The 14,653-nt window shown below is 40.7% G+C and overlaps 1 protein-coding gene across 2 annotated transcripts in view; it reads left to right on the forward strand.

Moving 5' to 3' along the window:
* Positions 1 to 786: 786 nt before the first annotated feature.
* The window catches only part of LOC149318641 (serine/threonine-protein phosphatase 2A 55 kDa regulatory subunit B delta isoform), a 35,138-nt gene continuing 21,271 nt past the window's right edge, over positions 787 to 14,653 (forward strand). The window contains exons 1-2 of one of the 2 annotated variants that reach the window (XM_089510168.1): positions 787 to 1,001; positions 1,194 to 1,298. In XM_089510168.1, coding sequence (XP_089366294.1) covers positions 995 to 1,001; positions 1,194 to 1,298 — 112 coding nt within the window. In that variant the 5' untranslated portion in view covers positions 787 to 994. The remainder of the gene's footprint in view (positions 1,002 to 1,193; positions 1,299 to 14,653) is intronic. The other variant, XM_089510169.1, reaches the window with a different exon arrangement.

Genomic DNA, 14,653 nt, shown 5'->3' on the forward strand with positions numbered 1-14,653 from the left:
AGTATATAATACATATGGAACATTATTATTATTATTAAGCTTTATTTATACAGTTCTCTCTCTCAATATATATATATATATATATATATATATAATATGATATATAATATATTTGGAACATTATTATTATTAAGTTTTATTTATAAAACACTACATTTTACACAGCGCTATACACACACACACACACACATATATATATATATAATATAATATATAAAGAACGTTATTATTATTAAGCTTTATTTATAAAGTGTTGTACATACACACACATATATAATATTATAATAGATAATACTGTATATGTGGAACATTATTATTATTTATAAAGTGCTGAACACAGACACACACACATATAAAGTTAGGCTCCCCCATAAGCCTGAAACGACTCGAGGGGCACACAACAACAACAACGTCCCCACAAGAAGGGACTTTTGATGCCTAGTCTCCCCCGAATCGTGACCGGGGAAGTAGCGGTGTTCTTGGCCGTCGCCGTCGGCCTGCCCCTTGTCTTGTCTTCCCGTTTCCTCCTCAGGAGGAGCCAATGTCCTTTGGCGGCGCCTGAGGCGGGCGCCCGAGGAAAGCCTGCCTCATCACGGGGAACGCACGCGGCCTCCATTCCTCGCTGAGGAGAGAGAGAGAGAGAGATCCTTCCCTGCCCCAAGCCCTCCTGCTCCTCCCGTTCCCCTCCGTTCCCTCTTCCTCCTCCTGAGCCGCCATGGCGGCCTAGTCCTCCTCCTTCTGCTCCTGAGTCGGAGGCTGGCGGGCGGCAGAGAGGGAGGAGGGATGACGTCACCGGATCAGGCTGACCGGCAATGGGCGCCATTTTGAAACCCCCGAACCTCCTCCTCCTCCTCCTCCTCCTGCTCCAACTCCGGCGGCGGCGCTGGAGGCCGCCTCACCAGCAGCAGCAGCAGCTCCTCCGCTCTTAGGCCCTGGCCTCCCCTTTGGCTCCTCGCGGGACCTCTCTCTCTCCGGCCGGCACACACTGCGAGACATGGCAGGTAAGAGGTCCAGGAGCCCAGGAGGAGGAGCAGGAGGAGGCCGCCGCCGCCGCCGCGGCCCTGGGTCTGTGGGCCTGGGGCTCTGGAGGGGCCTTGGGAGCCGGGCTCTCGGGGAGAGAGAGAGGGAGGGAGGAAAGAAGGGGGTCTGGGCGCCCGGGCCTCACGGTCCTCTCCCCTTTCCCTTCCCTGCAGCAGGGGTGGCCGGCGGAGGAGGAGGCGGAGGAGGAGGAGGCGGCAACGACTTCCAGTGGTGCTTCTCCCAGGTCAAGGGGGCCATCGACGAGGACGTGGCCGAAGGTAAAGGAGGCCCGGGGGCGGAGTGGGGAGGGGGCTGGCTTCGCCCCGGAGCCCAGGCAAGGACCCACAACTAGGCCTTCCTTCCCCCCCCCCCCTTCGCTTCCTCCCTTTCCCTCCTTCCCTTCCTCCCTTCTTCCTTTCCCTTCCCTTCCCGCACTGGGAAGCTAAGGAGCTGCTCCTTGGCCTTGGTAGTTTTCCCTTTTTCAAAAGAAAGGTTGCTTCCTAATAATAATAATACTAATAACAAGTGATGATAAAATTTATCCCTTACCCGCCTCTGCCCCTGAATCTAGGCGGGGAAGGGATGATGATAATAATAATAATAATAATAATAATCTCCCCAAAATCCTTATGATGATGATTATTTCTTACCCACCTCTGCCTGTGAATCAAGACAGGGGACAGCAGCAACAACAGTGATAATAATAATTATCATTATCATCATCGTCATGATTATTATTTCTTATATGGCTTTCTCCATGGATTGAATTGGGGACAATAACAAGATTCCTGACGATAACATTTCTTTGTTACTTGCATCTCCCAGGGATCAAAGTGGGGGACAGCACCAGCAATAACTTATTATTATTATTCTTATTATTATCATTATTATTATCTTACCTGCCTCTCTCCATGGATCAAGCGAAGCAGGGACAACAGTGATAATAATTTCGGTAATATTTATTTCTTACCCACCTCTCCCCATGAATTGAGGCAGGGAAAACAGTAGTAATAACGATCATATTCTTACCTTTCCCTGTGGATTGAGGCAGGGGATAGCAACAGTTAACAAACAAGCAGCATTGGTCAAAAGACACATCAGTTTAAAAGGATAAATAAGAATGTACACATATTTAAATGATCCGCATCTAAAATTTGTAATTTGAAAGCCCTTCCCTGCCCAAGTTTCTGCAGAGTTGAGAAGGATATTTAAATCAATCACTAAAAACACAACTTTGAAGGCAGGCTTCCTCCCTTGGGGTGCTGCAAGTCCCCCAGGAGAGCCAGCCCTCCATAGGCATAGATTCATCTTGGGCTATTTTCCATGTATTTCTCTCAAATATATTTAGAGTTGGCCCTCTGTATCCACAGATATTTTATCCACAGATTCAACCATCCACAGCTTGAAAATATTCATTTGTGTGTGTGTTTGATTTTGCCAATTTTATACAAGGATCACCATTTTACTGTGGTACTGTATTTCATGGGACTTGAGCATCTGTGGACTTTGGTATCCACAGAATGGGGGTCCTGGAACGAAAGCCCAGTGGATACCAAGGGCCCACTGTTCATAATGGAGTGGTGGGAATGTCTCTGACCTCGACAGCAAGTAAAAAAGATGGTCAGAAAGGTGCTAAAAGTATCCCTCCAAGGAGTCCAGTTTCCACTTCCAAGGACTGCCTGCTCACCCTTTTATACTTCTCCTCTTCTCCACCCACATCCTCACTCACACCTTTCCTTGGAGAATGTGTAGGGGAGGCATTGCCGAGTCTGACTAAGCTCTCTCTGGCATCTCTGCATCGTGCAGAAAACAGCTTTCTTCTATTCTTTCTGTTTCTGGAGAAATGACAGACAGTGCAACAAGGCAGCCAGAAGAAAAGGGAGAAGCGGTGTGTGTGTGTGAGTAGTCTATCAAAACTGTCAGGCTCTTGATCGGTGATGTTGGGAAGGGTGCCCCCTCTATTGAAATCGGTTTAACAGACTTGTCAGGTGGTCTTTATAGCAAGGCAAGATTAGTCACTTACCTGATATGTTAATTACATCAAAAAGCTTTGGAGGAAAAATAAGCCAAGTCTGTAAAATTAGTTACTCCAAATTAAGTCTGGAGAAGTTCAGTGGGGTTTGCTACCTACTAAATGTGTTTAGTATTACAGTCTGATTGTTGCTGCTTCATTGAAATACCTGGGACTGTAGTGTTCTGAAGACAAACTGTTTAATCCCTTCTTGAAATTATGCGTATTCTGCTTGTGTAGTTGAATCTACTCTTGCAGAGACAACTATTTGGTTTGCATTTCATTTAGTATGTGTTTTGGGGGGTTTTTGTTTGCTTTAGTTGTTGCCCTTTAAAACATTTTTTTAATGAGAGAGTTGCTTATTTTCCTTTACTATACTTTAAACATACTCCTTAAAAAGTGTATTTCTTTTGCTTTATGGTGGGATAGAAAAGTCAGTTTAGGGTGTGGTCAGCATGAAGGTTCTGAAAGTGTTGTAGTTACTAACAGGTTGAAAATAGGTGTCCCTTTGGTTATCATGAAGTCTCAATTCAAATTGGCCTGACTTGCCTAGCATGCCAATGAAGGACTTCCATGTTTTCTTGGGCCACTGCTTGTTTTCATGAAAGTGGCATGTGTTCTGAGATGCATTGCCATTTGAGCAGTGTTTACTTGTGTCAAAATTACTGTCACATGTTTTTATCAAAATGTTAATGCAAAGCTTTTCTGAATCATCACTGTGTTCATTGGGATTTTTTTGTAACATGGGTAAATGTAGAAGAACCATTCTGATTAGATATCTCATAGCGAGAAGATAGATCTGTGTAGTAGAGTAGATAGTCGTAACAATAAATTCCCATACGTATGCTAATTCTGGTATTGTTTTTCATCCTTTTGTAGTGATATTTGATAGTCTTCTCCCTGGTCTGTATCAGAATGGCTGGTATAACATTGCTAACATGATGTCTATGTGCATTCTTACTGAGCAGAATTACTATCTATTTAGAGGTGGCCTTTGGAATTCATTTATTGTACAGCAGTTAGCCATGGTCTCATACTTAGATTTGCCCACCTTTAGTGTCATTGTATAAACTGCCTGTGTTAGTATGGTATTTATTTTGGACTAAATAAGGGAAATCCAGAACATTAACCAACTTAAGCGTGCTAACATCTCACATTTCTGGGAAAATGCCCTTCCCATTTGGAGGTCCACCATATGCAACCAGTTCTGTCTGCCCAAAGGACAGAAAATAGAGAAGCCATCCAAAAATAATTTTGTGATGCAGCTAGAAGGAAGGTATACTGTTTCAGGGAGAGGTGTTAGAAAATCCCTCTGTGTTCATGCAAAGCCTTGAGATACCTGAAATCAACTAGATTAACCAACAAGTACAGGTTGAGTCTTCCATATCCAAAATGCTTGGGACAAGAAGTATTTTGGATTTTGGAGGGTTTTTTTTTAGTTTTGGAATATTTGCATATACATAATGAGATTTCTTGTAGATGGATCTAAACGTGAAATTCGTTTATGTTTCATATACACCTTATACACATGGCCTGAAGGTAATTTTATACATAATAGTTTTAACAATTTTGTGCATGAAACAAAGTTTGTGTATTATGAACCATCAGAAAGCAAAGGTGTCACTATCACAGCCATCCATGGAGACAGTTTTGGATGTTGGAATATTTTGGATTTCGGAATTACGAATAAGAGAGACTCAACCTGTAGTGCTTAAAGTAGATGGTAAAGTAGGTGTTTAAAGTAGAAGCTACCACTAGTCATTTGATGTTGCTTGTGCCATTAGTAGGCAATTAATTTTAGGCAGTGTAATTATCCCCTTCCTTATTTGAACATTAACTTTTATTTACTAATATCTGCAGATAGGTAGCAAAACTTGATCACATTTTGCTCATTTTCATTTTAAGAGAGTTTCTTCATGATATTTTAGAAAGGAGTAGCAATTAGGTTTCTCAACTTCCAGATGTTTATTCATGTGAAGTTTTGCCTTTTTGTGTAGAGTTGGCCCACTGTATTCATGGTTTTTATATACAGTGTGCCCGCCTCATACATGGGCACGCTTTACGCGGCTTTCAGCATACGCTGAAAGCCGCACGGGGAGGAAGGGGCGGTGCATCCCATTGGGATGAATGGTGTGCGCGCACTGCCGCATATACGTTATTTGTTTTATGCGGGGGAGTCCAGAACGGATCCCCCACATAAACAAAGGGTGCACTGTACATGGATTCAGCCATCCACAGCTTGAAAATATATATTCCAAAAGGTAACCTTGATTTTGGCCATTTTTATAAGGGACACCATTTTATTGCACCATTGTTTTTAATTATACTTGTGCATTCATGGATTTTGGTATCCACGACTTTTGGTTAAAGTTGACCATAGAGTTGTGCTGGAGGACCTAAGTATTGCCATTGAGAAAATATTAATAAAATCTGTGAATAATTAAATCTGCAAAAGTCAAAGCCACAGATGTGGAGGGATGAGTGTACTTACACAGTCACCATCTTTATAAACAATTATGTAAAAGTAATCTGTGACAGAGTTTGTGGGTGCCATGTTGTGCTCTTGTCTTAATAGTGACTCTTTATCCAAGGGTGAGAATTGTGTGATTTTTCCAGATGTTGTTGAACTGCAGCTCCAAGCAGCCCTAACCAACATAGCCAGTGATGAGGAATGCTGAAAAGACCAGCAATATTAGGAGGGCCACACAGTTCCTTCTCTTGTGGTGGTCTGTGGTGAGACTTGTATTGCCAACTTTCTGCTAGTGCTTGCTGACATTGTGAAAGTTATGGAAATGCGTGACTTCTTTACCTTTCTGCAGATTAATTAGATTTATCACTTTTTCTAAATACAGACAGTTAATTTCTATATATGGGGTTTCCAAAGTATGCCTGATATTTTCCCACAGAAGCATGGCATTACTGGATGAAGACATAAGTTTGTGCCCCATCATTATATCTGATTTTGTGATTAAATTTTAACCTGGAAACCATTGCATTTTTGTGTGTTCGTTACTAGCACCAGTGCAGTCTTGATGTCCCATCTGAACTCTCTACTGTTAGTCAGTGCTGTGAGAGAGAGGTGTGGCAACAGTGTGTCATCTCTTCATTTTTTAATGGAATATTTATTTTCCTGACAGTCTGCCAAAGCTTAATACAAGCTTAATACAAATCCGCTTCGCTCTCTTTTGACTTTCTGCCACACTACTGATTGCTTCCTTGACTTCCAGCTTGCAGCTATGCTGCTTGAAGAAATGCAGGTACCTGTTGTCTTACTATTCTGTGCACTTATCATGTATAGCACAATGTGAATGAGCAGGAATGAGCTGCAACAAGTCATGGATTTCAGTCACCTCCCCTCTTGCATGGTCACAAGGAGTAACGCAAAAGCTTTTCTTTTTCTGTTCTGCTGACTGGTTGGTCAAGTTGTCTGGAAACGACAAATCATGGCTGAATCAGTAGTTCACTTCAAACCAGTCAGTTTTAGAAACCATTGTTTGGAGTTGCCTTGTTTGAAACTCTTGTTAGTGTTAAATGCAATTCCTGGCTTAGATGACACTCTGGTTGGGATGAGAATCTAGTTAACTAAACTTTAACTGAGCGGGAGCAGAAAAGGGGGAGCCTGTCCACCTGGTGCTCTCCACACCTTGTTCCTACTGCTTTCTGAAATGGTTTCATATGCTGAATGAAATACGACATTTGTGTGAAGCTGCCACTAGATAGGATTCCGGTTAGATTTTGGTAGATTGATAGAAGTGAAGTGTCATACTTTGCTTTGATTTAATTATAGCATCCCAACTGGAACTTTTTGTAAATTATGCAGACCTTAAGTTTGCTTTCCTTCATGATGCTGCCCTTGTACTAAAATGCCAGTGACAGTGATAGTGATTAAATATATTTGTATAGCTTTAAATAAAAGAAATTTCATGGCATTTGTCTGAATGCTCTCAAATACTTCTAATTTTGTTCTTATTTAATACAAATAGAATGAAGCTATTAAGATAATAGGTTTGAAAGCTTTTATAATAGAAGTGTAGTAGATTTTAAAACAAGCTTCATTAGCAATGTACAGTCAGCTCTTCTTATACACAGATTTTTTTGTACACGGATTCAAGCATCAACAGTTTGAAAATGTTAAAAAAAAGTATAAATATCAAACCTTGGTTTTCCATTTTTTATATGGGATACCATTTTGCTATGTCATTATATTTAATGGGGCTTGAGCATCCACGGATTTTGTTATCCACGGGGGATCTTGGAACCAAACCCCAGCGTATAACAAAGGTCCACTGTATTATCGATTAAGAGTCAAAACAGATTGCAGAAATAATCCATATTGAGACCATTTTAACTGCCCTGGCTCAATGTTAGGGAATTATGAGAACTGTAGTTGAGAGACATTGAGCCTTCTCTGTTAGAGAGCTCTGGTATCACAACAGACTACAGTTCCCAAAATTCCTTAGTACTGAACTAGGCCAGTTAAAGTACCGTAGTCTCAAACTGGATTATTTCTGCCTTCTGTTTTGGCCCTAGGAATAGCAAAGTCAGGCCCACAGACCTGTTTGGCCCCAAGATTATATTTGAAGCCTCCCAGACTCCCAATTCTTTTCCATTTCTTTTAGGTAAAATTCCTACAGTGGGGAGAATTTCATCATGTTCCTTCCACTATGTAGCCTAGAAAGGAACAAAACGGGGCAAATGAATATAAATTAGAAGGAGATGCAGCTTCCCAAAATTCGACACAGTGGGCAATGCAGCCTTTCCAAGCCCTGAAAATTCTCCTGCCCTGAACAAAGTAGATAACTGGTTTGTTCATAAATACGGAATCGCTTTGCAAGCTTTTCTGCTTACCTGCCTGACCACTTCCTTACTCCTGCTCTGCTTACATCCATTGTTTTCACTTTCTGCATTCTGCCCAGCCCTGCTTTTGTCTTTACTATTTCCCTTGCCAAAAAGTATGGCTAGCTAATGTGTTTGTATCTCTCCACTGTTGAAATCTGGGCAATATGAATAGAGAAACCCTGTTCTGATTTCTCCCAGCTGAAAAGCATCATTGTTAATATTCTACTTGTGAATATAACTAATCTCTTGCATGCATTGGTTCCATAGTATATGCATAGTATATCTACCTTCCATAGCATAGTATGGAGATGTCAACTATTGTTGGGTATCCCCCCATCAAACAAATGTTTTAAAGCTATATAAGCATATTCTTTATCACCTAAGGTATACCCACAGGCATAACACCAAATTTTAAGACATTTACAGTCAAAACCATCTTTCCTGTTTTGGCAACACTAGCTTCTCTAGCTTTATGGTAGATGTATGAGAAACATCTTTGACTTTTCATCAAAATCAGTTGTCTCCATATTTGTAATAATAGAGACACATGTATGCAGTCATTGTGAAGTTGTTTCCTGACTGCCTGGTCACTCACTATCCACTGTGCACACTGTGGTGGATTCAAGCTAGCTTAATAGCCACAACCACTATTTTCTTGTCCACCAAATCCTTTGGTGTCTGCAAGAGACTTGGAGATATGGAGTCCTCCTTTTCCAAAAGTATGGACAAACAAAGTCGTCAAAAGTCACTCTTGCAACTTTGAAAGGACTTTTGCTGTCTTATCTTCACCACACTGCAAAACAGTTGAAAAGTTTGGGATCAATGTGTTGATAGACATTCTTCTCATCAGAAACACTTGCCTTTGTCAAGCTGACTTGGGTAGGCATCTGAGCCAACATACAAGAACTTATCCTTTTTCAATGTTTCTATTGTTTTCATTGTACATAAGTCTTTTGATACTAGACTTAATGGTATAGCCATTAATTACTCATCTGTTTATATGTGTTCCTTTTCCTTCCTTCCTACATGATTAGTACCAGGTCTATCTCTTTTTACTTAATATAATAATAGCAGTAATGATTTGTACATTGCATCAAAAAGTGAAATTACTGACTGCTTTATGTAAATAAAAAACAGATCTTACTTGAGGTCTTACAATTTAATTGAGAAAAGTATTTTTAAAATATTATCCAGATTTTATAGAAAAAGCACCTTAGTAATAGTCATACCAGAATAGTCAGAGTACAGTATATACAGGTTGTGTCTATGTATCTTTGTGCATATTGTTTGTGCAGTACACCATCGATAAACTGTGGATAGTTGAAAATTTATTGAAAGGCACTATATAGGCATAAGCCTGTTAAACAGTGGAACCTCATTTAATACACCAGTGCCCAGCTATAGGATTATGAGCTTATTTTGAAGCAGAATATATAGTAATAATGAAAGTTCATTTCATTCAGGCAACTTATCTTCTACTACCAAAGCACCCCCCCCCCCCCCCGGTGTAAATACAGGCACAGGGGCATTTAAGGTCAAAGCTGTGGTGCTGACTGACTCCACTTACAGAGACAGAAGCACAACAGCATTGCTGATCTAACAGATCTTCACCTTTCTTTTGTCTCTGGTTTGGTAAGTTATTGATCAGTTACTTCAACTTTGTAATATGCACTAGAAACAAAATATAGTACTGTCATGCTGTCTTGTCACTACTCATTCTTATAACCTCTTGCTGCTTATACCTTTGAAAATGTTCCTAGTACAGAAGATGTTTACCATGTAAATCTTAATGCTCAGTTGGGTTAGATATAAATGCTGCAATAATTAACTGAAGAAATTACTGATGTAAGTCAGGGGTGGAAAGATGTTAAATGCTACCATAATGTGTGTTGTTTTCTATAAATATGTGCTTCAGTAAGTATAATTGCACTTTCAGTTTTGAGAAACATCAAGAAATTATCTCTATATTTTCCAGACTGTTTTAATGATAAAAACATTAATGCAATATATGTCCAAGAAAATTATTTTGTTTGACTGTGTAAACTCCTTATTTATTTATTTTTTTTAAAAAATGACCAGCACTCCATTGAATTTTGCAAAAGATATCCACAGCGTTTTCTGAATGTGGGGGAAGGAGTGAGGATGCACTTTAAGGCATAGACAAGGATGGGCAACTTGAGTTTGTCAGGCTGCTCTCCCAAAGCTGCTATATTGATGAAAATGACTTCTCCACCATCATTTTTAGCCAAAAAACCCAATAGTGTAGTTTAGAAATACTATATTCCCTGGAAGCAAAGAATGCATACCTGGTTTACAAGGCTATTTGCATTCATAGGGAGTTTTTAGAGGTGCTATTAGCCACATTTTGCTTCTTTATGAGAAGCTTATTTTAATTTGTAACAAAATAAGAAAAGGCAGAAATGACCAGAGATGAGATGGGGTTAAAAACCAAGGCAATCACCATAGCAGATAAACAAATCACCATAGTCTCCTTGTCAGTATTGTGGAGTGGATATTTTCCCAGTTTTTTTCATTAAATCGTCTCCATTTTTACAAATGTTATTCCATAAATAAAAGTAATGACGTAATGAAATGATGCAATACTTTGTTGTTGTGTGCCTTCAAGTCATTTCTGACTTATGGTGACCCTAAGGTGAACCTATTGTGGGGTTTTCTTGGCAAGATTTGTTCAGAGGAGGTTTACCATTGTCTTCCCCTGAGGCTGAGCACATTTGACCTGTCCAACAACACCTAGTGGCTGAGCAGGGGATCAAACCTGGTCTCCAGAGTCATAGTCTGGTGCTCAGACCACTGTGCCACACTCCCTTCCTCTGGTCAAGTCTAAAGTTATAGTTGCTATTAATTTGGTTTAGTTCAATTCTTGATTTGGGTTGCAGATTTTGCTCCTTTGGTTCCAGTCGTTTTTGTTCTTTCTGGATACAGAGAATGGTTGTTAGAGAAACTTTGTCCAGCTGCTGGAGACTGGATTGTAGAGTTTAATAGAGATTGATTTCAGTATTGTTTGGCATCTATATAGAGCAACTGTGGGCAACTGCATGGAAATCAAGGGCAGATCTCCCCCACTGCATATGTTGCATCACTTCCTGTTGCTTTTTGTGGGTTCTTTTTGCTCTGCGAGGAAGCCACGTGGTTTGCTTCCTCGTGGCACAAAACAGGGCACCGACAGACTGCCCTTTTTGGGCATTCTGTACCGGGCCTAAAAGACCTTTATGTCAACCTGTTGCCTGTGTAGTCCTTACCTCCTTTTGCAGAAGTAGGAGCTTGCAAAACTAATCCATACTTATATATCTTCCAGCCTTGATTACTACAGTATACTCGACATAGCGATGCATTCGAAGAATGCTTGGAAGATTCAGCTGGCATATCATATTGAAGCATCATTTTACTTGTGGATGTATAGATTTAACAGTTTTCCTCCCAGTTTTCCTCACAACTGTACCACAAGAACCACCCGCTTTTTGCAGGTTCTTTTTTCTGTCAGTACTTCTTCTGTATTCAGTTAGCATATTTTGCTTACTGTGAAGCACTTTACAGCATGGCACCCATATAATTCAGAGAGTGTTACTGTTAATTACATTGATGTCTATTATCCCTTCAGTTCCTGCTTCAGGTTGCAGTTCTTTGTGTTGTAGTGAGAAGGAGCGAATTTATATTAATTTGTCTAAGACTATGAAATGAATCCTGCACCAAGCCCTGCAATTATTCCTCATTATTGGCCTGCCAGGAGAGCAAGCATGGTGTAGTGGTTTGAGCATTGGACTCCAATTCTGGAGATCAGGGCTGGATTCCATGCTTGGCCATGGGAACCCAGTCTGTGGCCGTGGGTGAGTCACCCACACTCAGCCCTGGAAAACCCTGTGATAGATTCGCCTTAAGGTTGCCATAAATAAGAAATTACTTGAAGTCACACAACGATTGGCCTTCTAGAGGGATTCAAAATGTATCTGTTCTGTTTGTTCTTTAGGTAACGTAGGCTGCATCCACACTGCAGAAATAATGCAGTTTGACTTTGCTTTAACAGCCATGGCTCACTTTTATGGCATTCTGGGAATTGTAGTTGTTGAGTCACCAGAGCTTTCTGACTGAGAAGGCTAAATGTCTCACAAAACTACAGTTACCAGATTTCCCTAGCATTGGTGCTTTACAGAGCACCCAAAAAGGGCGCTCTGCCGGCGCCCGTGTTTGCTGCGCGAGGGAGCTGCAGCGGACAAACCGCGCGACTCCCCCGCACAGCAAAAAGAACCCGCAAAAAGCAGGTGGTTCTTGCAGTACAGTTGTGGTGCCACAAGGTGTCAATAGCGCACTTGTGTCATCACAACCACTCCACGACGTGCGGACGCTAAGCATCCGTCACGTCAAAATGGCGGTGCCCATGTCTATAGGGCGCTGCCATTTTTACGACCCCAGTATGTACTAGGGGTGAGGCCTGATTGGACACTGCATCCTCGGCCAACCCCTAGTACATACTGGGGGCGGAGCAAAGGCCTGTCTAGAACAGGCCATTGAGCCACAACAGTTAAAGTAGTGTCAAACTGGATTATTTCTGCAGTGCAGATGCAGCCCTACATTGATGGTGTTTCTTTTGTGATTTTGCTTGGCTTTTTTTAGTTTGATTTTGTTCATCACTGCAACCTCACCTTTCTAGTCAACTGAGTTAATAATTTGAAAATGTAATTTGATAAACAAGACTCTTGAAAACACTGGATAGTCTTGAGGTTCACAAGAAATGTTTGACCTGAAAATTTGCTTGACTTTTTAATTTGGCCTGCTGTATCTTCATACAATATATATGTATTACACCAGGTCTTACTACTTCCACGGACCTGCTAGAAGCAAATGGTTAGTAAGTGTGAGAAAACATCAAAACAGAAATTGGAACAAAATAATAAAATCAGTTCAGTAAGAGCTTTAAAAATTAGAGTGAGGGATGTCTTTACTTGCACTGAAAAGATAGTTGACAGGGCATTGTAGCCAAAAATCAATCTCTTTGGTTGTTAGCTGCCTCTTCTTAGAGATGGAAACATTGAGAAAAGAGTCTACCAAGATCCTTAAGTGTTGTCCATGTCCCAAGCCATATCATCCTTCAAACAGTTTTCACTAGCCTTGGGCTAGTACAATAAACGTTAACTTGAATTAAGAACTGACCTAAAATGGACATTAAACTTGAAGGAATTGGCAATGAGAAAATGGACGTAGATGAAATATTTGATAAAAGTAACCACACTATATCAAGGACATATAAATTACTCTTTAAAATGGAAATAGATCAAGAACTAGTGAATGTATTTTAAGATGGGCTCAAAATGTTGTACAGGTAATACACTTGAATAAGTGGGGAAAATCCTAGGATAAAAATCTGAAATTTACATTAAATATGAACATCTAAGGCGGGATACAAGCCACCCCTTTCCCCAATGGATCAGGGCCACAGCGGCAGCCCCAGAGGCCCTGATCCACTGCTTTTACAGGCCTCGGGGAAGTGGCAAAACGCTTCCCTGCGGCCTGGAAAGGGGTGTCCTTGGGGCTTCATGCCCCAAGGACACCCCGACAGAGGCGGGGAAAGAGATAAAGGGGCCGCTGGACACTGCGTCCTCAGCCAACCCCTAGCACATGACCGGGGCAGCGCAAAGGCCCGTTTAAATCGGGCCAAAGAGAACCACTGTAAGATGCTCCACAGATGGTATCTGATACCAGCCAAGTTAGCTAAAATATACAGTGCACCCGCGTTATACGCGGGTGCACCATACGCAGCTTCCAACATATGCTGAAAGCCCATCAGAAAAACAACTGTCAAGCCCCCTGAAGAAGTAATGGGGCCCACACCACGGGCATAAGCCCCATTACTTCTAATGGAGCTTGAGCATACGCATTTTCCCTTACGCGGGGGGGGGGGGGGGGAGTCCGGAAATAGAAAGGAAACATGCCAAATGTATTTTATATCTAGTAACTGGGACCAGAATGGTTTTCACCACAAAACAGATAGTTTTTAAGACTAACAATTGATGATTGGCTTTTAAAGTGTCTTGATATGATAGTTTTTAAGACTAACAATTGATGATTGGCTTTTAAAGTGTCTTGATATGATGGAGATGGACAAATTGACAACTTGACAACATTAACAAAGGAAAATTCACTGAGACATATGAAGGAGAATGGGATAATATGTTAAGATTTTGGGAAGAGGAGAAGAGTGACGCAGTAACTATTGTACATCAGAACTAATTAATTATGAGATTTAAAGAGAGCTGACCAAGAATTGAAGATTAAAGGTATTATACATAGATTTGGTTAGTGATAATGAATAACAACAGTCATTTTTAAATTGAACCAGTATGAGAAATTGACAGTTATGAGGTGTAAAATTTATAAACCAGGAAGTAATACGCAGTTGTAGTGTGTGTGTGTGTGTAATGAAATGGATAATGAAAAGGTGGAATGTAATATAACGGAACTTGAAAATCGAAGAAACAAGGAATGTAATGTAAATAATTATGGAATTTTTTTCATAAAAGATTATAGTGATAGGTGTTGAGGGTTTGCATTTTGAATTAAAAATATAAATTTTAAAAAAGAAAAAAAGAAATGTAAGAACTGACAATATATAGACCCAGTGCTTACTCTAGTTAGTAATCTAGCAGCTATATTTGAAGTACTGTATTTTCTGGCGTATAAGACTACTTTTTAACCCAGGAAAATCTTCTCAAAAGTCGGGGATCGTCTTATACGCCGGGTGTCATCTTATAGGGCAGGTGCTGAAACTTC

The sequence above is a fragment of the Sceloporus occidentalis genome, unplaced genomic scaffold (genome assembly GCF_023333645.1).
Source record: "Sceloporus occidentalis isolate IW3139 unplaced genomic scaffold, rSceOcc1.0.p SCAF_2, whole genome shotgun sequence".
NCBI lineage: Eukaryota > Metazoa > Chordata > Lepidosauria > Squamata > Phrynosomatidae > Sceloporus > Sceloporus occidentalis.